This window comes from Silene latifolia, chromosome Y, assembly GCF_048544455.1.
Source record: "Silene latifolia isolate original U9 population chromosome Y, ASM4854445v1, whole genome shotgun sequence".
Taxonomy (NCBI): domain Eukaryota; kingdom Viridiplantae; phylum Streptophyta; class Magnoliopsida; order Caryophyllales; family Caryophyllaceae; genus Silene; species Silene latifolia.
The window spans coordinates 183,417,866-183,435,281 of NC_133538.1; the positions used below are offsets into that span (position 1 = coordinate 183,417,866).

Here is a 17,416-nt window from a genome sequence, read left to right on the forward strand (position 1 = left end):
CCCACAAATACTTATAGATAATATGCTTAATTATCTTATATAATTAAATATTAATATGATCATTTAATAATTATATGATACAAAACTTAACTTTAAAGTGATATTTAACCATTATATGAATATATAATGGGTACTACAATGCCCAATTAATTTAATTTACAACTCCTTGTAAGTATAATTAAGTAATTACCACTACCTCAAATTATATACAAAACCTTAAATAATTTAGTAAATTAACATTTAACTACCAAATTATATCTTATTTAATCATATTAAAATCTGATACAAAATTTATTAATCAATTATCAAATAATTGAAAAATAAACTTAATTAACTTGTGTTCCAAACTCAATATCAAACAATTAACTCACAAAACTATACATATATCAAATATGTACAAGGGTCTAATTTAACTGTATCAACTAAAGTTAATTAGTTTTCAATTTGGGTTTCATCCTATAGGTGTGACCGAAAGGAGTCAGCTGATCACCGCCGTTATACGACAGTAACGTCAAACTCTAGCTAGCCAACCGTTACCGATATACGTTAATCAATTGATGAGGATTATAAATATACAAACATCCCTGTTATATTCCTTTAATGATATTTATTATGTAGACGTACAATTGTGGAGTACAATTACTCCAACAAATTTCACACAACTTCTTCATTTCTCAACCAAATTCCGCCATTTTCGCGCCATTCTTTTCATCGTTTCGCTCTTCTTATTTCTAAGTAAGAAAGATACAAATTTTCTTACTTTTCTTCAACTCATCTTTCCATGTTTGAAGTATATTAACCCTTTTCTTTGAATTTTGTATTTTAGGAAGAGACTTGGATAACCCGAAAGCGGATAACTACAAGATAGACGACCCACTAGAAGACTGAACTGCTAAAAGGCAACGGTGATAGGTTACTTAGTATTATATCAAATTATGTCCTTTAATTGTTAATGTTTAGTCTTTTTTATTGTTAAAGATGGAAACATTACATGTTTTTACAGGCTTCTTACTTAGTAAATTATTAGATGAATTTGCCTTAAGTTTGTGAGAAGAATTTTTAGTATATTGTTACATGTATTTTCAATTGGGTGAAATTGGTTTTTTACATTTGTTAGTTAGTGAAATTCTTCTCAATTATGTTTTGCTAATATGCGTAATTAAGTTATGATATTATTGGTTAGAAATGTTGGAAAATGGAACGATTGGGTAAAGTTGGATGCTTGGATATGTAAAATATTGATTTCCGCCTCAAATTATATGAACTTCTTATTTAATTACATGTTCATAATTTAATTAGGTTAATTTATTAGGGAAATGTTTGTATTTTAAATTGGGTGTAAAAATATGTTTCAAACCGTCTCACATGAATATAATACGAGTGGAACGAGCTTAAAACGAGTCCCGACTCATCTAGGACCATCCTAAGCCCATCCCACCTTCGTCCCATCATTTATCCCTCCCTCTCCTTCACGCCACTAGGCACACCATTGATGCGTGTCTTATTTATGCACTTTTCTCTACTTTTTAGCACGTATTTCTATGCTTCATATGTTGTAAATAGCTATTATCCTCCCAAGAATGCATTACTTTGGGCTACTTTATATTCTATGTAGGTTTGAACCCAGACGAGTGTAGTCAAGCCAAAACCTGTCTCTGATGTTGCATTTTGGATAATGGAAGAGTCAAAGCTCGAAAACTGATGCCTCGAGGTTCGTGAGAATGCAAGGAAGCACGTTGAAGAGAAGACATTGAAGCCGTGCTGCGCAAAGAATCGATCGACAATGCTGACCAGTCGATCCACTTATGCTGATTTTGAAACCAGTCGATCGACTGGTATTTTGGTCGATCGACTCTTTTGTAATTACTGTGAGATTTGTTAAGTTCTTATCTCGGCCCATTAGTTGCTTTTTTAAAAATTTCCTCTTCTTATAATTTAAGGAGAACTCAGAGAAAAATATTAGGTTATCTTTCATATTGACAAAAACTAATACTACATTTCTTTTACTATAAAATTTCAGATCTGAAACACTGTAATCATTCTTCCCCTTTTCGGTAATTAGTTAATCCTCATTTTTCAGTTAATTATTATTGTTTATTTCATTCTTCTTCTTTATTAGTTACAAGTTTATGCTCAATTGTTATTTACATCTTGTCATCATGTTTAATTCAATTTTTATTACTATTGCTGAATTTAACAATTCAATTATGCGTAGCTAAATTTCCCATGCTAGGATTTAGCGAAGACATGGTTATAAGGTGGTCATAATTATATTACTAGGTTTGACATTAATATAGAGCTGTGTTGTTAATTGTAGCATCTTATAGCGTTTAATTGATTAAGTGCACTTAATTGGTTATTTGACATGGGAAACTTTGACATAGATCGCGAGATTGGAAGAAGTAAGACCTGCTACAAACAATAGAGTTATCCTGATTAGAGCGAGAGCTAAATTAGTAATCTAGGGCGAATAGTAGACCGAGAGGACCTGTTCATTACCTCTCAGACTGTATAAATGATGACCGTTGACATTACCTTTGATCGTTGTTGACCTTGTTGACCCGATATCCTTGACCTTTTCTCGTATTATTTGAAATCCTTTTCTTGCGTTTAATTTTCTCTTTGCTTGTTAATTTGTTTAGCAGACAAACCAATAAAACCCCCGTTTTTGTGACTCAGGCGGACATAGAATTGCAACTAGACTACTTTTCTCTCCCTGTGGATACGATCCTGACTTCCTCTACTACATTAGTTTAGGCTAGTTGGTTTATCTTTAATAGGTGTGCGATTTAGCCTGTCAGTTTTTGGCGTCGTTGCTCGGAAGGCAACATTTATATTTGCTTATTTTAGTTTGTCTTGTCTAATGGAACTTTAGTTCCTTAAGACCGTTCTCATTCCTTTCTTTAGTGTTTTATTTATGCCCAGGTGTCACATGTCCGAGCTCGCACCATTCAACTCTGAACCAGACAAGACTTTCCGAGATATATGAAATTTTTGGAAGGAATTCGTCATGCAGAAGACTTGAGTATGCTCGACGCTGCCTACGCCTGTTTTATTGCAAAAAAATCAGTCTTTTGAAGAAGACACTTCAGTTTCTTCCACTACTACAATTATGCCTACTTCAACAAGTCACTCTGAACTTACCCTTGAGTCCATCCCTAAAGGATTCAAGCTCCCTACCACAGACAATGGAGCTTTCGAGATTAGACCATCTTACATCAACCTGGTAGAGAGAAATTTGTTTAGAGGGGGAACTAGTGAAGACCCTGCTAAACATATGGAAAAGTTCACAGATTACTGCGGCTCCATACCTTTGAATGCTGGGGCAACCCAGGACCAACTAAAACAGGTGCTTTTTCCCTTCTCTCTGCGAGATGGTGCTGCGGATCAAGGGGTTACTGACTGGAATCCTCTAGCTCTTGCATTATACAAAAGATACTTTCCGCCACAGAAGACCAATGGCTTAAGAAGTCAAATCACCAGCTTCAAAGAAAGGCCCGTTGAATATTTGAATTAGGCATGGGTGCACTTGAGGAGACTAGTCCATTCAGTCCCCCATCATAGTTTTCAGAAGTGGTTTCTTTGCAACCAATTTTATAACGGGTTGTATGATGATCATCGAGCTCTACTTGATTCTTCAGCCAATGGGACATTCTAGGATAATACCAATGACGCTAATGCATGGAAATTGATCGATTAGATAGCTACCCATACTGCTAAGTACGGTAACCCTAGAGGTAGTATAAGAGGGGGTGGATCAGATGGAGCTGTTGTAGCTCAGTTAGAGTCATTGACTGCCCAAATTTCCGAACTGAAGACATCCCAATCTTTGGGAAACCAGCAGACGGTTAACGCCATTGTCAAACAGGATACACCTTGTGAGCGATTTGGTATTGCGGGACATAGTGCAGTTAAATGTATAAGTAAGATAGAACAGGTCCATGCTTTTCAGTCCTTCAAGTAATGTACACCGTACTCCAACTTCTATAATGAGAGGACTAGGGAGCATCCAAATTTCTCCTACCAAAGCCAGAATGTCCTAAATCCTACTCCACCACCATAACAACCATATAATTGTTCATATATTATTCCTCTGAATCGTGGTAATCAACAATAAGGTGGTTATCAAAGATAAAATCAAGGAGGCTAACAGATGCAACCTCCTCAACAAACTCAAAATAGTGATATGACTAAAATCAAGGCTATGCAACAGCAACAAATGATAGCTTCAAAGAAGCAAGAGCCGCTAATTACTCAATTGATGGCATATAATAAGATCTTGGACAATCAAATTGCCCAATTATCCACTTCCAGTAGACAACCGGGTACTTTGTCGTCTCAGCCTGAAAAGCCGCATGACACTGCTAATGTGATACATCTTAGAAGTGGTCTAATATACAATGGAAAAGATATGCCCCAGGCACTCAAAATGTTGTAATTGAGAAGTTAGATGTGGATGCGGAGGAAAAGTTCGCTGACAAACTGCTGTAACGCCTGAAAAAATTCGATCGACAGAAAATGTTAGTCGATTGACTAAATCTGCAGATGTGAATACTAAGGAAATTCTAAATAGTCGATCGACTAGGTAAGATAGTCGATCTACTGGTTCGTTTAGTCGATCGATAGATTCGGTTAGCCGATCGACTTATTTGACAGACGGAGTTGCTGATCCGTTACCTGTTGCTGATGGGACGTCTTCTGGTGATCATAAGGCGTCTAATTCTGATAAAGGGAAGAGCAAATTTGTCGAGCCGCCAATTGTTATCAAGGTTCCATTTCCAGGACGCCTAAAGAATACAAAGGTCGAGCAGCAGTTCGGTAAATTCTTGGAGGTTGTCAAAAATCTTCAGGTAAATGTACGTTTTATCGAATTAATTACCCAGGTACCATTCTACGCTAAATTTATGAAAGATATTATGACTCGTAGGAGGAGCTTTATCAAAGTGGAGACCATTTCTTTTACAGAAGAGTGTAGTGCACCTCTACAAAGCAAGTCTCCACCCAAATTGAAGGATCTGGTTATTTTTTCCACTCCCTGTACTGTAGCCACTCCTGTAATAGATAAAGCTTTATGTGATTTGGGTGCCAGTGTCAGTATTATGCCCTATTAGATTTTCGATAAACTGAATATGGGCATCTTAAAGTTACCAATGTGACCCTACAAATGGCTGACCGTATATTTAAGTGTCCATTAGGTGTTCTAGAGGATGCCCCCGTTAAGATAGGTAAATTCTTCATACCTGTCAATTTTATTGTGTCGGATATGGCTATAATTTTGGGCATACCATTTTTGTATACAACAGGGGCTATTATAGATGTCAAACATAGACGTTTGACTCTTGAGGTAGGGGATGATAAGGTGACATTTAATTTGGCTACCACACTAGCTACGCCTATGATAGAGGATACATGTTATGCTATGGACATTGTATATGAATCTATGTTTGATTATTGAATAGGTTCCCTTATTGGGTACCCGATAGTGGCTTTGATGGCTCTTGATGACTTTGTAGAGGATGTACTGGTTGATTACGGGACTATGAAGGCTGCTTTAAAAGGTCAGGATTTCACTATTGAGAAAGGTGAGACGGTAAATGCTATAATAGAAACCTCTTGTGCTGCTGAGGTAAAGAAACCCGAGCTTAAACCTCTTCCTTCTCACCATAAATATGTGTTTTTAGATGAATCCGAGCAATATCATGTTATTGTTAATGCTAAAATTGATGAGAACGAAATTTCTGCTGTGTTGGTCGTTCTTAAGAAAACAAGAAAGTTTTGGGTTACAGTTTTGATGACCTCAAGGGCATCAGTCCTGACATTTATATGCACAGAATTGAGCTAGAGGAAACATAAGCCTAGCAACCAAGGTCAGTGTAAGCTGAACCCGAAGATGCAGGATGTGGTTATGGCGGAAGTGATAAATTTACTTAATGCAGGTATTATCTACGCCATGGGCAATTCCGGTTCAGGTGGTCCCAAATAAAGGAGGGACTACAGTGGTGAAAAAAGAAAAAAAAATGAATTAATACCAAATAGATTAGTAACAGGTTGGAGGATGTGCATTGATTATATACAGTTAAATGCCATCATAAAGAAATATCACTTTCCCCTTCCTTTTATTGATCAGATGGTAGAGAGATTGGCCTCACATAAATTTTTCTGTTATTTAGATGGATACTTAGGGTTCTTTCAGATCCCAGTTCATCGTGACGATCAGAAATAGATACCTTTTAATTGCCCGCATGGTGTTTTTGCTTATCGCAGAATGCCATTTGGATTGTGTAATGGCCCAGCTACCTTTTAGAGGTTCATGATGGAGTTATTTTATGAGTATATAGAGATAATTATGGAGGTATTTATGGATGATTTTAGCATCTATGGTAATGATTCTGATGATTGTTTAACTAACCTTGAGAAAATTTTGCAGCGATGTATTGAGGTTAATTTAGTGCTGAATTTGGAGAAGTGTCATTTCATGGTTAAAGAGGGCATTGTCCTTGGTCACTTAGTATCTCATACGGGCATCCAAGTTGATAAAGCGAAGGTGCAAGTGATTAAGCAATTGTCTGCTCCCGTTAATGTTAAGGGAGTTAGGAGTTTCCATGGTCATGCTGGCTTTTATCGTCGGTTTATTAAGGATTTTTCTAAAATTGTTAAACCACTTATACAATTGTTGCTTAAGGATTCCCATTTAATTTTACTAATTAATGTATTAATGTTTTTACCAGGTTGAAGCAGGCCTTGATTACAGTACCAATCATTCAGCCTCAAGACTCTACCGTTTGAGATCATGTGCGGCGCTAGTGATTATGTAGTTGGCGCGGTGCTAGGCCAGCGGAAAGACAAAGCTTTGAGTGCTATTTACTACATGACCTGAACTCTGGATGAGGCTCAGGTGAAATATACAACTATAGAGACTGAGCTGTTAGTTGTGGTATATGCACTAGAGAAATTTTGGTCTTATTTATTAGGTTCGAAAGTTACTATATTTTTTGACCATGGAGCGTTGAGGTACCTTTTTGCTAAGAAAGAAGCCAAGCCACGATTGTTGCGATGGATACTCCTTCTTCAGGAGTTTGATTTGGAGATTAAAGATAATAAAGGCACTGAAAATTTGGTAGCTGGCCATTTTTCGCGCCTACCATTGTAAGAGGGGGGCATTCTTTACCTATTAATGACTCTTTCCCTGATTATATTTTATTGGCTATATCTAGTGCTGAAACTCCTTCGTATGCTGATTATGCCAATTTTATTATAGGTGATTTATTGCTTCCTCACTTGTCATATCAGAAGAGGAAGCGGTTTCTTCATGACGTGAAGCAGTACTTTTGGGATGATCCTTATCTGTTTAAGGAGTGTGTTGACGGTCTTTATAGACGGTGTATACCACAGTAGGAAACCAGACTATCCTAGAGGCATGCCATTCTTCCTCTTATGGTGGTCACCACATTCCCTCTACTACCGTGGCTAAGGAACTTCAATCTGGCTTTTATTGGCCATCTATGTTTAAGGATGCTAAATACTTTGTTATAAATTGTGATGCGTGTCAGCGGACGGGAAATATTTCAAGGAGGCAGGAGATGCCTCAAGTTGACATTTTAGAGGTCGAAGTTTTCGATGTTTGGGACATCGACTATCAAGGCCATTTCCGTCTAGTAAAGTCAACAGTTATATTCTAGTAGCTGTTGACTACGTGTCCAAGTGGGTAGAGGCCGTTACGTCGGTCCATTGTGATGAAAAGACTATTATCAAGCTTTTCAAAATGTTAATCTTTCCTCGCTTTGGTGTCCCTCGAGTTGTGATCAGCGATGGAGGTATGCACTTTAAAGAGAAACAACTTCTTGCTCTTCTGTCGAAATATGGTGTAGAACATCGTAGAGGTTTCGGGTATCATCCTCAAACTAGTGGTCAGGTAGAAGTTTTCAATCGGGAACTTAAAGAAATTCTAGCTAAAGTTGTGTCTAAATCAAGAAAAGATTGGAGCATGAAATCAGATGATACTTTATGGGCATATATGACTGCATTTAAGACATCGATTGGTGCATCGCCATATCGTTTGGTCTATCATAAGTCTTGTCATATGCCTGTGGAGTTAGAGCATAAAGCATGGTGGACAATTTGTGAACTTAATTTTGATTCTAAACTGTGGGGTGAGAAATGTTTGTTGTCGGTAGATAAGCTCGAGGAGTTTAGGTTGAATGCCTATGATTGTGCCCGTATCTATAAGGAGAAGACCAAGAGGTGGCATGGCAAGCGAATAATACCACGTGAGTTTCAAGTTAGCGAGAAACTTTTGTTGCTCAATGCCCGACTCTGTCTATTCCCTGGTAATCTGAAGTCTAGGTGGAGTGGGCCTTACACGTTAACTTCTGTTTCCAAATTTGGGTCAGTTGAGCTAGAGAACTCCGCGGGAGTAAGGTTTAAGGTAAGTTGTCACCATGTAAAGCACTAGTATGGGACCAATGACTTTGTTGGAGTGGTCGAGTTGTTATATTTCGACCCTATTTCTGAGCCTGAGGATTGAGATACTTAGGGTCGAGCGGGACCTTTAAAACCAGCTCTGACCGGGAGGCAACCTAGATTTTATACATTTTTTATTTAGAATTTGGACTCTTTAATTAGTGTTTGTTTGATTTAATTGCGTTTTTAATTAGGATTTGTTACCGTGCACTTTTGAAATAATTGAGTGCGTATTGTGCTATTTGTTGGAAATTGTGGGAGATTTTTAGATAATATGACAAGGCCATTCTAATTTACGAAGTTTACGCACGAAAAGGACGAATTCACGCTGACTGTACTAGGGGAAAAGTCGATCAACTGGAAACAATGGTCGATTGACCAAAATTGGGAGTGCAAATTCTAGAAAAAGTTGATCGACTGGAAACATTAGTTGATCGACCAATTTGAAGGAGGAGATTTTGGAAAAAAGTTGATCGACTAATGCTGACAGTCGATTGACTATTTTGCGTCGCTAGCTCACTAAATATAAAAGGTAAGTATTCTTCTTTATTCATTCATTTAAAAAAAAAAAATAATAAAGGTAGAGAAGAAGAGCAGCGGTATAACGCACGACGAGCTCCTTTCCATCTCCTCTCTTTTTCAATTTTCTCCCTTGTTTACTCTTGCAATTTCATTTTTATTTCCGTCTATCTAATTCACAAAAGTAAGAATCCCTTTTCTAATCTCTTTCACCCATTTATTACAATGTATAAACCCTTTTTCAATCGATTTATTTCGAAATTAGGGTTTTCGTTTGGGGTTTTCTGACTTTAGTATACAAATCATGATTTTCATGTCTTACCTTCCCCTTTGATGTCTCAATTTATTTGATTTCGAAAAATTAGAGTTAGGTTATTTCGATTTGGGGGATTCTTTGTTTGCAATTGGAAAGGCTAATTTCTTGTTTATTTGTGTGATAGATTCAAGATGGACGGAATCAAGAGGAGGACGACTGCAGGCCAACTGTCACGACGCACGACAGCCGTACACACGACGAGCAGCAGCCGTGGCGGCGCGCTATTTCCGCCTCAACAAAGCACCGATTTGATACCATATATGCCTACTCTGCCTATTGAAGATCTTCGTGACTACCCCGAGGTAATTTTCTCGTCTCATGCACAAAAGGAACGATTTAGTGTACTTACGGAACATGCTATAGTTCTGACCCATTTTTAGACCGCAACGGTCTAATTGCTTTAGGTATTTATGAGTCCATTATTGAAATCTTGAATGGTATGGGCATGTCCAGTTTATTCAGTAGAACAAAATATATTTATCAGAGACCAAGCCTTGAGTTTTTCAATATTTTTAAAGTTTATGGGGTTGATTATGACCAGGAGGCCAACTCCACTTGCGTTCATTTTCGTCTGTTAAATCGGAATTTTGCTATGACTTTAGCTGAGTTCGGCGCTCACCTTGGCATACACAATGAGGCACCTTACACTACCCCTTAAAAATTAGTTGAGCCCATGTGGGCCACCATTTTTAAACCATTTTGAGGGTAGACGGCGAGGTAGGTTTGTCCACCATTCACCTATTCGCGTCTGACTCCGCCTTATCGGCGGTACCCTTTTTGCTAGGAAAGAGTCTAATAATGTGAATGCTGAGGATTTGTCTATTTTAGCTGGTTTATTGAACATTGATAGTGGCCCTCAGTGTGTTCTTAATACTGCTTAGCTAGTTGCTTATCGATTCACTAATGTCGCGACTGGAGCCTTGTCATCCATTCACAGTGGGAGGTTAGTCACACATATTGTTCGCTCTTTTTGTTGATTTTCCCCGGGGTATGCTACCCATCGGTCACGCTGACCCAGACCTTGATAATTTGTGTCAATTTACTGTATCTTATATGAAACATCTGAACTGGCTGACTAATGATTACACGTGGAAATTCTACATGTATTTGTCCGTCCCATTGCCCTATGACACCCTTCCAGCTCTTATCCCTATGTCCCATGTTAGGAATAGAGCAGCCCGACCTCCTTTAGGGCCCTATATTCTTCTCCGCGTGTTGATACTACCCCTACTGAGACTGAGACTACACCTGAGCCGGTATGCCCGACTCACTTTATTCAACCCCCTTCTTTTATGCCACCTCTGGTCAATGACTAGGGGGCACTTGATTACCTTTTACTTGACATGTGCAGGCATACAACAAGGATGGAGCTGAACCAGGCTTTAGTCGGGTTCCCTGTGTATGACCACTATGCTTGTTTCGGACGGTTGCTACCATGTGGGTTGCCACACCCGTCTTACTGCCGGTACTCGGAGGGCGGGTACGCAAGTAGTGCTATAGAGAAGGAGGACACAGTTGAGTTGTGAGTTGGAGGAGCGGTACCAAGCTAGGCTTGCTTCACGTTCCCGTGAGAGGGAGGAGGACGACGCTGACTACCACGCGGGCGATGATTACTTGTTGCTTGCTACGACCTCCCCTTGTGGTTGACTGATTTGGGGAGGTCTTTTGCGTCCTATCTTGTCAGTTTCCATTTCACTTTCTTTTATACTTTACCTATTTTTGCGTTGTTTTCGTGTACCCCTTGAGGGGTAATATCCGTATAATACCCTTAAAAATTAGGACTATAACGCAAATTTTATATGTGATTATTGTCATAAAACGAAAATACAATAAAGAAACGATAAAGCATTAGAAATAACCTCGGGTCCTTTGAGATGTGGCCTAAGAACAGAAATCAAAGTAGATTTCCTCCTAATCGATACACCCAAGACCGTCTGAGACTATGCCCTTGTGCTAGAAATGAATTCTCTAATTGCCTTGCAATATTGAGAGAATTTGTTGTGTGAGTTTTTGCTAGATGTGAGATCTAAAGTTTTGAGAGAGAAATGTTTCTCAAAACCCTAATTTTTGTTGCAAAATGAATCAGGTTACAAAAGAGAGAGAGCCTCTCTTTTGTTTCCTCTTGCTTGGCCGGCCGAGAGCTTACATGGGGAAGTGGGCTTCCACTTCCTCTTAATTTTACCTCGTGGTCCGGTTCGTAAAATGCTAAATGTATATGACACGGTTTTATTATAAATCGTCATCGGTTATCGGTTATTAATATATCGTCTAGTAACAAGGATTAGCCGATATATTAATACATGTCCGACAAAGACAATATTGTATAATTAATTCAATATACATTAATTAAATATAATCGTTTATATTTAATTTACGAATTAACTGTTTAATTCGCCTTAGCCCATTTTATTTAATCCGTATTAAGTAAAATATCTCAACATCGCATTTTGACTAATTACTAGTCAAATAACTCAGACTAATTGCTTAGTCAATTTTCTGGCATCAACATGACTGTATTTTCATACCGTCACATCTCTCAAACGTATCTTATAGGTGTGACTTTTAGGGACCAGTTGATCACCACCATCTGTATGACAATAACGTCAAACTTATCTAGCAAGCCAACCGTTATTGATAAACGTGGACCAACTGATTATAATACAAAAGTATACCCTTTGATCCTTTTAGAGATTTATAAGTCCTTGCACTAACTGTAAAGGACACCAACCCCAACAAGCTCCCACTTGTCCGTACAAGTGTATGTGCAATGACGTTATCCGCACTAACTGGAGGACATAGCTCCAACAAACTCCCACTTGTCCGTATAAGTGTATGTGCGATAACCGATTCTCATATTCATTTAAAATTTCTCCCACTCAATGTAAAACAATTTGCAGATCCGGATCCGCAAAGGTCGTATTTTACAATCGATCTGTATCTAGAGTGGTTTCCCCGACTAGAGAGTAACTCAACTGATAAAACGAATTCGTATTCGAGCATGGCCATGCATTTCGATTCTGACTCCTCGAGTGGCCCTGAGAAATATCGAGTACCTGATAAAGGCTGAATATTTCCTTCAACTCGACTCCTTCCGATCTAAGCACATCATGAAATGACCCAGAAAAAATCTACTTGGCCCCCTGTTACGGATGACCGTGAGAAAGAAACCAAAGTCACCCAAAATCTGCCTTAATCTCAAGAGACAATCGATAGTCAAAAGAATCGACTCTTAGGATCACCATGGAGGTCCTATCCACGACCTGGCACCGAATGTTATAAAACATTTAGGACTCCACGTCGATGTCACAATTGTGTCCTACGAGATATCCGTATAACTCGCCTCTGTGATTGGTCAGTCAAACGTTTGACTTATGGCTCGTTGAACCCACCATCAACCAACGTCACAAAATAATTACCTTGAGTTATCAGCTCACGTGGGCAATTAAGGACCAAAAATATAATGTTTGTTCAGTTCACTTTGTGGTGTTCAAAATTGTCGTACAAAACCACATGAAAAACAAAATATATAAATATCAAAACGATGATGTCGTATAGAGTACATAACGGAATGAATCTAATCCATAAAAGAGTACTACAACTTAGGAACACGTTTAATTCCCATGGAATTAACATGCCCTTCATGCTTATCTTGTCGTAATGGTATCAGAGCGAGGCCACGTAAATTTTTCTTTGTGATTTTCATCAAACAAATTTGATTCGATGAGTTTTGCATAAAATTTTTTCACGGCTGGAATTTTTCTATTTCGGCTGTTGTTGTTTTTTTTTTGGGAACCGTGCCTTGATTACACGGTTTTTGCTAGATCAGACGATCTTTTGTCTTCGTTTTGTTCTTTGCGTATTGTTGTTTTAAGCGATAATTATAACAATATGTTAAGATCATGTCAATTGTAGTTTTGCTTACATACGGATTATGTTCAATTTACAATTGGTTTTAACAAATCGATTTTGTTTGTTTTGATGAGGCTCTCGTTTCCGATCCTGGGACCTGTGGGTTATGGGCCTAAGAACAGAAATCAAAGTAGATTTCCTCCTAATCGATACACCCAAGACCGTCTGAGACTATGCCCTTGTGCTAGAAATGAATTCTCTAATTGCCTTGCAATATTGAAAGAATTTGTTGTGTGAGTTTTTGCTAGATGTGAGATCTAAAGTTTTGAGAGAGAAATGTTTCTCAAAACCCTAATTTTTGTTGCAAAATGAATTAGGTTACAAAAGAGAGAGAGCCTCTCTTTTGTTTCCTCTTGCTTGGCCGGCTGAGAGCTTACATGGGGAAGTGGGCTTCCACTTCCTCTTAATTTTACCTCGTGGTCCGGTTCGTAAAATGCTAAATGTATATGACACGGTTTTATTATAAATCGTCATCGGTTATCGGTTATTAATATATCGTCTAGTAACAAGGATTAGCCGATATATTAATACATGTCCGACAAAGACAATATTGTATAATTAATTCAATATACATTAATTAAATATAATCGTTTATATTTAATTTACGAATTAACTGTTTAATTCGCCTTAACCCATTTTATTTAATCCGTATTAAGTAAAATATCTCAACATCACATTTTGACTAATTACTAGTCAAATAACTCGGACTAACTGCTTAGTCAATTTTATGGCATCAACATGACTGTATTTTCATACCGTCACATCTCTCAAATGTATCTTATAGGTGTGACTTTTAGGGACCAGTTGATCACCGCCATCTGTATGACAATAACGTCAAACTTATCTAGCAAGCCAACCGTTATTGATAAACGTGGACCAACTGATTATAATACAAAAGTATACCCTTTGATCCTTTTAGAGATTTATAAGTCCTTGCACTAACTGTAAAGGACACCAGCCCCAACAAGCTCCCACTTGTCCGTACAAGTGTATGTGCAATGACGTTATCCGTACTAGCTGGAGGACACAGCTCCAACACCCCTTTCCCATATATTTTGATGCTGCTGGTTGTTTGGTGATCACAATGAGGGCATTGTGTGATTTTGTTTAGGGAGGGTATGCATCTATCTGTTTGCATCCATTTACATTTTTTTTGCAATTCTGTTTACATATTTCTTGCATTTTCGTATACATTGTTCTTTATTTTCCACTAAAAAAATAAAAACAAAACGAGAAAATTTAAAAAAAAATTAAAAAAAATACCAAAACAAGCTTTTTTTTGCAGATTAGGTAGAGTTGAAACGGTTGAATAACAATGATGAAACTGCGTCTGTGCTTTTATTTTAGCCCAAGCCTTGTATAGTTAGTGCCTCTCTTGTACAATCATTGCATAATCTACGAGTTTTTTTGTTAATTTCTACCGAACAAATAGACTTGACTTAATATCGGCAACCTACTCAAAATATCTAAGGTATAGAGCTTAATAAACTGATGACATTCATGATAAGTTCATTTTAGGATGATAGTAGTACTCCTTATAAGACATGTACCATCAAATTGCATAAGCATGATATTTATGTTTTAGTACCTGTATGCATTCGGTTTGTGGTGGTGATATATGTGGAGAGACAAATCCTTTTTCTCGTCTTTTACCCTTGAACTTCGCTAGCCAAATGGCCTATTTTGACCCATTTATTAACTACAATCCCAAAATTAAGCCTACCTTTGTCAAGCTAGTTTGGTTGTTAATATGGGTATGTGTTTAATTGTCATTTTGGTTTTCTATGTTTTTCATAAGAAGAGTAGGGTTCAAATGAGAAGAGAGTAAAAAAAAAAAAAAAAAAAAAAGAAGAAGTTGAAAACAATTAGCAAGATATAAGAAAAAAAAAATTCAAAATAAAGTAAGGACAAAAAAAAGAGCTGATTGTGAAGAAAGAAAAATCAAAGGAAGTTTTCCTATTGTGAGTGAGTTGTTGTTGTGTGGGCATTATTTTAATTTCTTGAAGTTGGGTTGATAGCGGAATGGGCTGTTTATTTTGGTGATGGTTGTACTAGCTTGGCTTTACGTCCACTTTCCAAAATCTATTTTGCCCCTTTTTACCCAATTGCCTCACTTCACATATTTTGTAAGTCTTCCAAATTAGCATGTGTCATGGTCAAGTTTAGTTGGAATGCGTATGTAGGGTTGAAAGAGATACTTATCATGTTAGTTTGCATGCATGTTCTTATAGGTTGTTGTTAGGTGAGTGGCTATATTTCTTTCTATCTAAAAATATATACTCACCATGTTCTTCTAACAAGTGATGAGCGACCCGTGAGAGTCTGATATACACAAGTCTTGCGAGGTCGACGGTGCGGTAATTCTAATCATTGATTTAACTCATTTGCATTTGATTTAGTACTTTGGTGTTGACTTGTTTGCATTAAACGGTTTGGGCATTTCAAAATCATAGTTAGCTCTGAGTCTTTTCATCGTTCCACTAGTTCCTTTGTTGTGTGTAGTCTTTGCTTTCTTGGGGACAAGTAAGGGTTTGGTGTAGGGAAGTTTGATGCGTTCCTTATTTATGCACTTTTTTCGACTTTTTAGAACGCATTTATATGCTTAATACGTAGCAAATAGCTATTATCCTCCAATGAATGGTTTACTTTAGGCTACTTTGTATTTTATGCAGGTTTGGACCCATACAAGTGTCAAAAAGCCAAAACGTGTCCCTGATGATGGATTTTTGATATTGGAAGAGTCAAAGTTCGGAAACTACCGCCTCGAGGTGCGTGGGTATGCAAAGAAGCATGTTGAAGAGATGACTTTGAAGCTGTGCTTCACAAAAAAAAGATCGACAATGATGTCTAGTCGATCGACATATGCTGATTTAGAACCAGTCGATCGACTTACGCTGATTTTAGAACCAGTCAATCGACTGATATTTTGGTCGATCGACTGTTTTGTAATTTATGCGAGCTTTGTTAAGTTGTTATCCCATCCCATTAGTTGCTTGTTTTATAATATTAGGTTATCTTTCATATTGCAAAAAACTAATACTACGTTGCTTTTACTCTAAAATTTCCGATCTAAAACATTATAATCATTCTTCCCCATTTTTGTAATTAGTTAATCCTCGTTCTTCAGTTAATTCTTATTGTTTATTTAATTCTTCTTCATTACTAGCTACAAGTTTATGCTCAATTGTTATTTATATCTTATCATAATGTTTAATTCAATTTTGATTATTATTGCTGAATTAAACAATTCAATTATGCGTAGCTAAATTTCCCTTGCTAAGATTTAGGGAAGCCATGTTTATAAGACGATCATAATTAGATTACTAGGTTTGGAATTAATATAGATTTGTGTTGTCAATTGCAACATCTACTAGCGTTTATTTGATTAAGTGCACGAAATTGGTTATTTGACCTGGGAAACTTCGACCTAGATCGAGAGATTGGAAGAAGTTAGACCTGCTAGAAACAATAGATTTATCCTGATTAGAGGGAGAGCTAAATGCTGACCGTTGACCTATCTCTGATCGTTGTTGACTGTGGTGACCCGATATCCTAGCCCTTTTCTCTTATTATTTGAAATACTTTTCCTGCGTTTAGTTTTCTCTTTGCTTGTTAATTTATTTTGTAAACAAACCAATCAAACCCCCATTTTTGTGACTCAGACGGACTTAAAATTTCAACTAGACTACTTTTTGTCTCTCTATGGATACGATCCCGGCTTCCTCTACTACATTAGTTTTGGCCAGTTGGTTTATCTTTGATAGGTGTGCGATTTAGTTTGTCAACCGTCGTGATGGAACTGTCCATGGCCGCTATGGCCTCCAACATTTAATTTAAGCGTGACCTTGCCTCGTCCCACTGGTATGGAAACTCGTCTCACTGGAATGCCCTTGCTCATACCGGTCGGTATGGCTTGCTCCCACCATGACAACCCTACCTTGCAGCTACCTCATTCCCGTGTTCTGCCCGACCCGGCCGGGACACCAGCTACACTACCGGTATAGCCCTAGTGGCCAAGGAAACTATTGGTGGTTCTAGGCTTTGACTTAGGACCCATGTAGGCTTATATTCGACTCAGTTTTGATTGGTTTTTATTTTACCTCTGTGTTTATATAACGTAATTCGTTTATTATTGTTTGCTTACACTTTATTCAAGTAACATGTAATTGTAAAATAAAATATTATTTATGTCATGAAAGTATGAAAGGGCGT

At 37.6% G+C, this 17,416-nt stretch overlaps 1 protein-coding gene across 1 annotated transcript; it reads left to right on the plus strand.

Moving 5' to 3' along the window:
* Nucleotides 1-4,153: 4,153 nt before the first annotated feature.
* On the plus strand, nucleotides 4,154-5,111 carry LOC141629576 (uncharacterized). The gene is made up of 2 exons (XM_074442553.1): nucleotides 4,154-4,388; nucleotides 4,657-5,111. Exons 1-2 carry the CDS (start codon nucleotides 4,154-4,156, stop codon nucleotides 5,109-5,111), a joined length of 690 nt encoding a protein of 229 aa, XP_074298654.1.
* Nucleotides 5,112-17,416: the final 12,305 nt, after the last annotated feature.

What these genes read in the sequence shown, in the direction of transcription:
- LOC141629576 (XM_074442553.1), top strand. Translation starts at nt 4,154, where the DNA reads ATGCAACCTCCTCAACAAACTCAAAATAGTGATATGACTAAAATCAAG. An exon ending in TGTGATACATCTTAGAAGTG is followed by an intron (nt 4,389 to 4,656) that starts GTCTAATATACA and finishes CTTATTTGACAG; the next exon opens with ACGGAGTTGCTGATCCGTTA.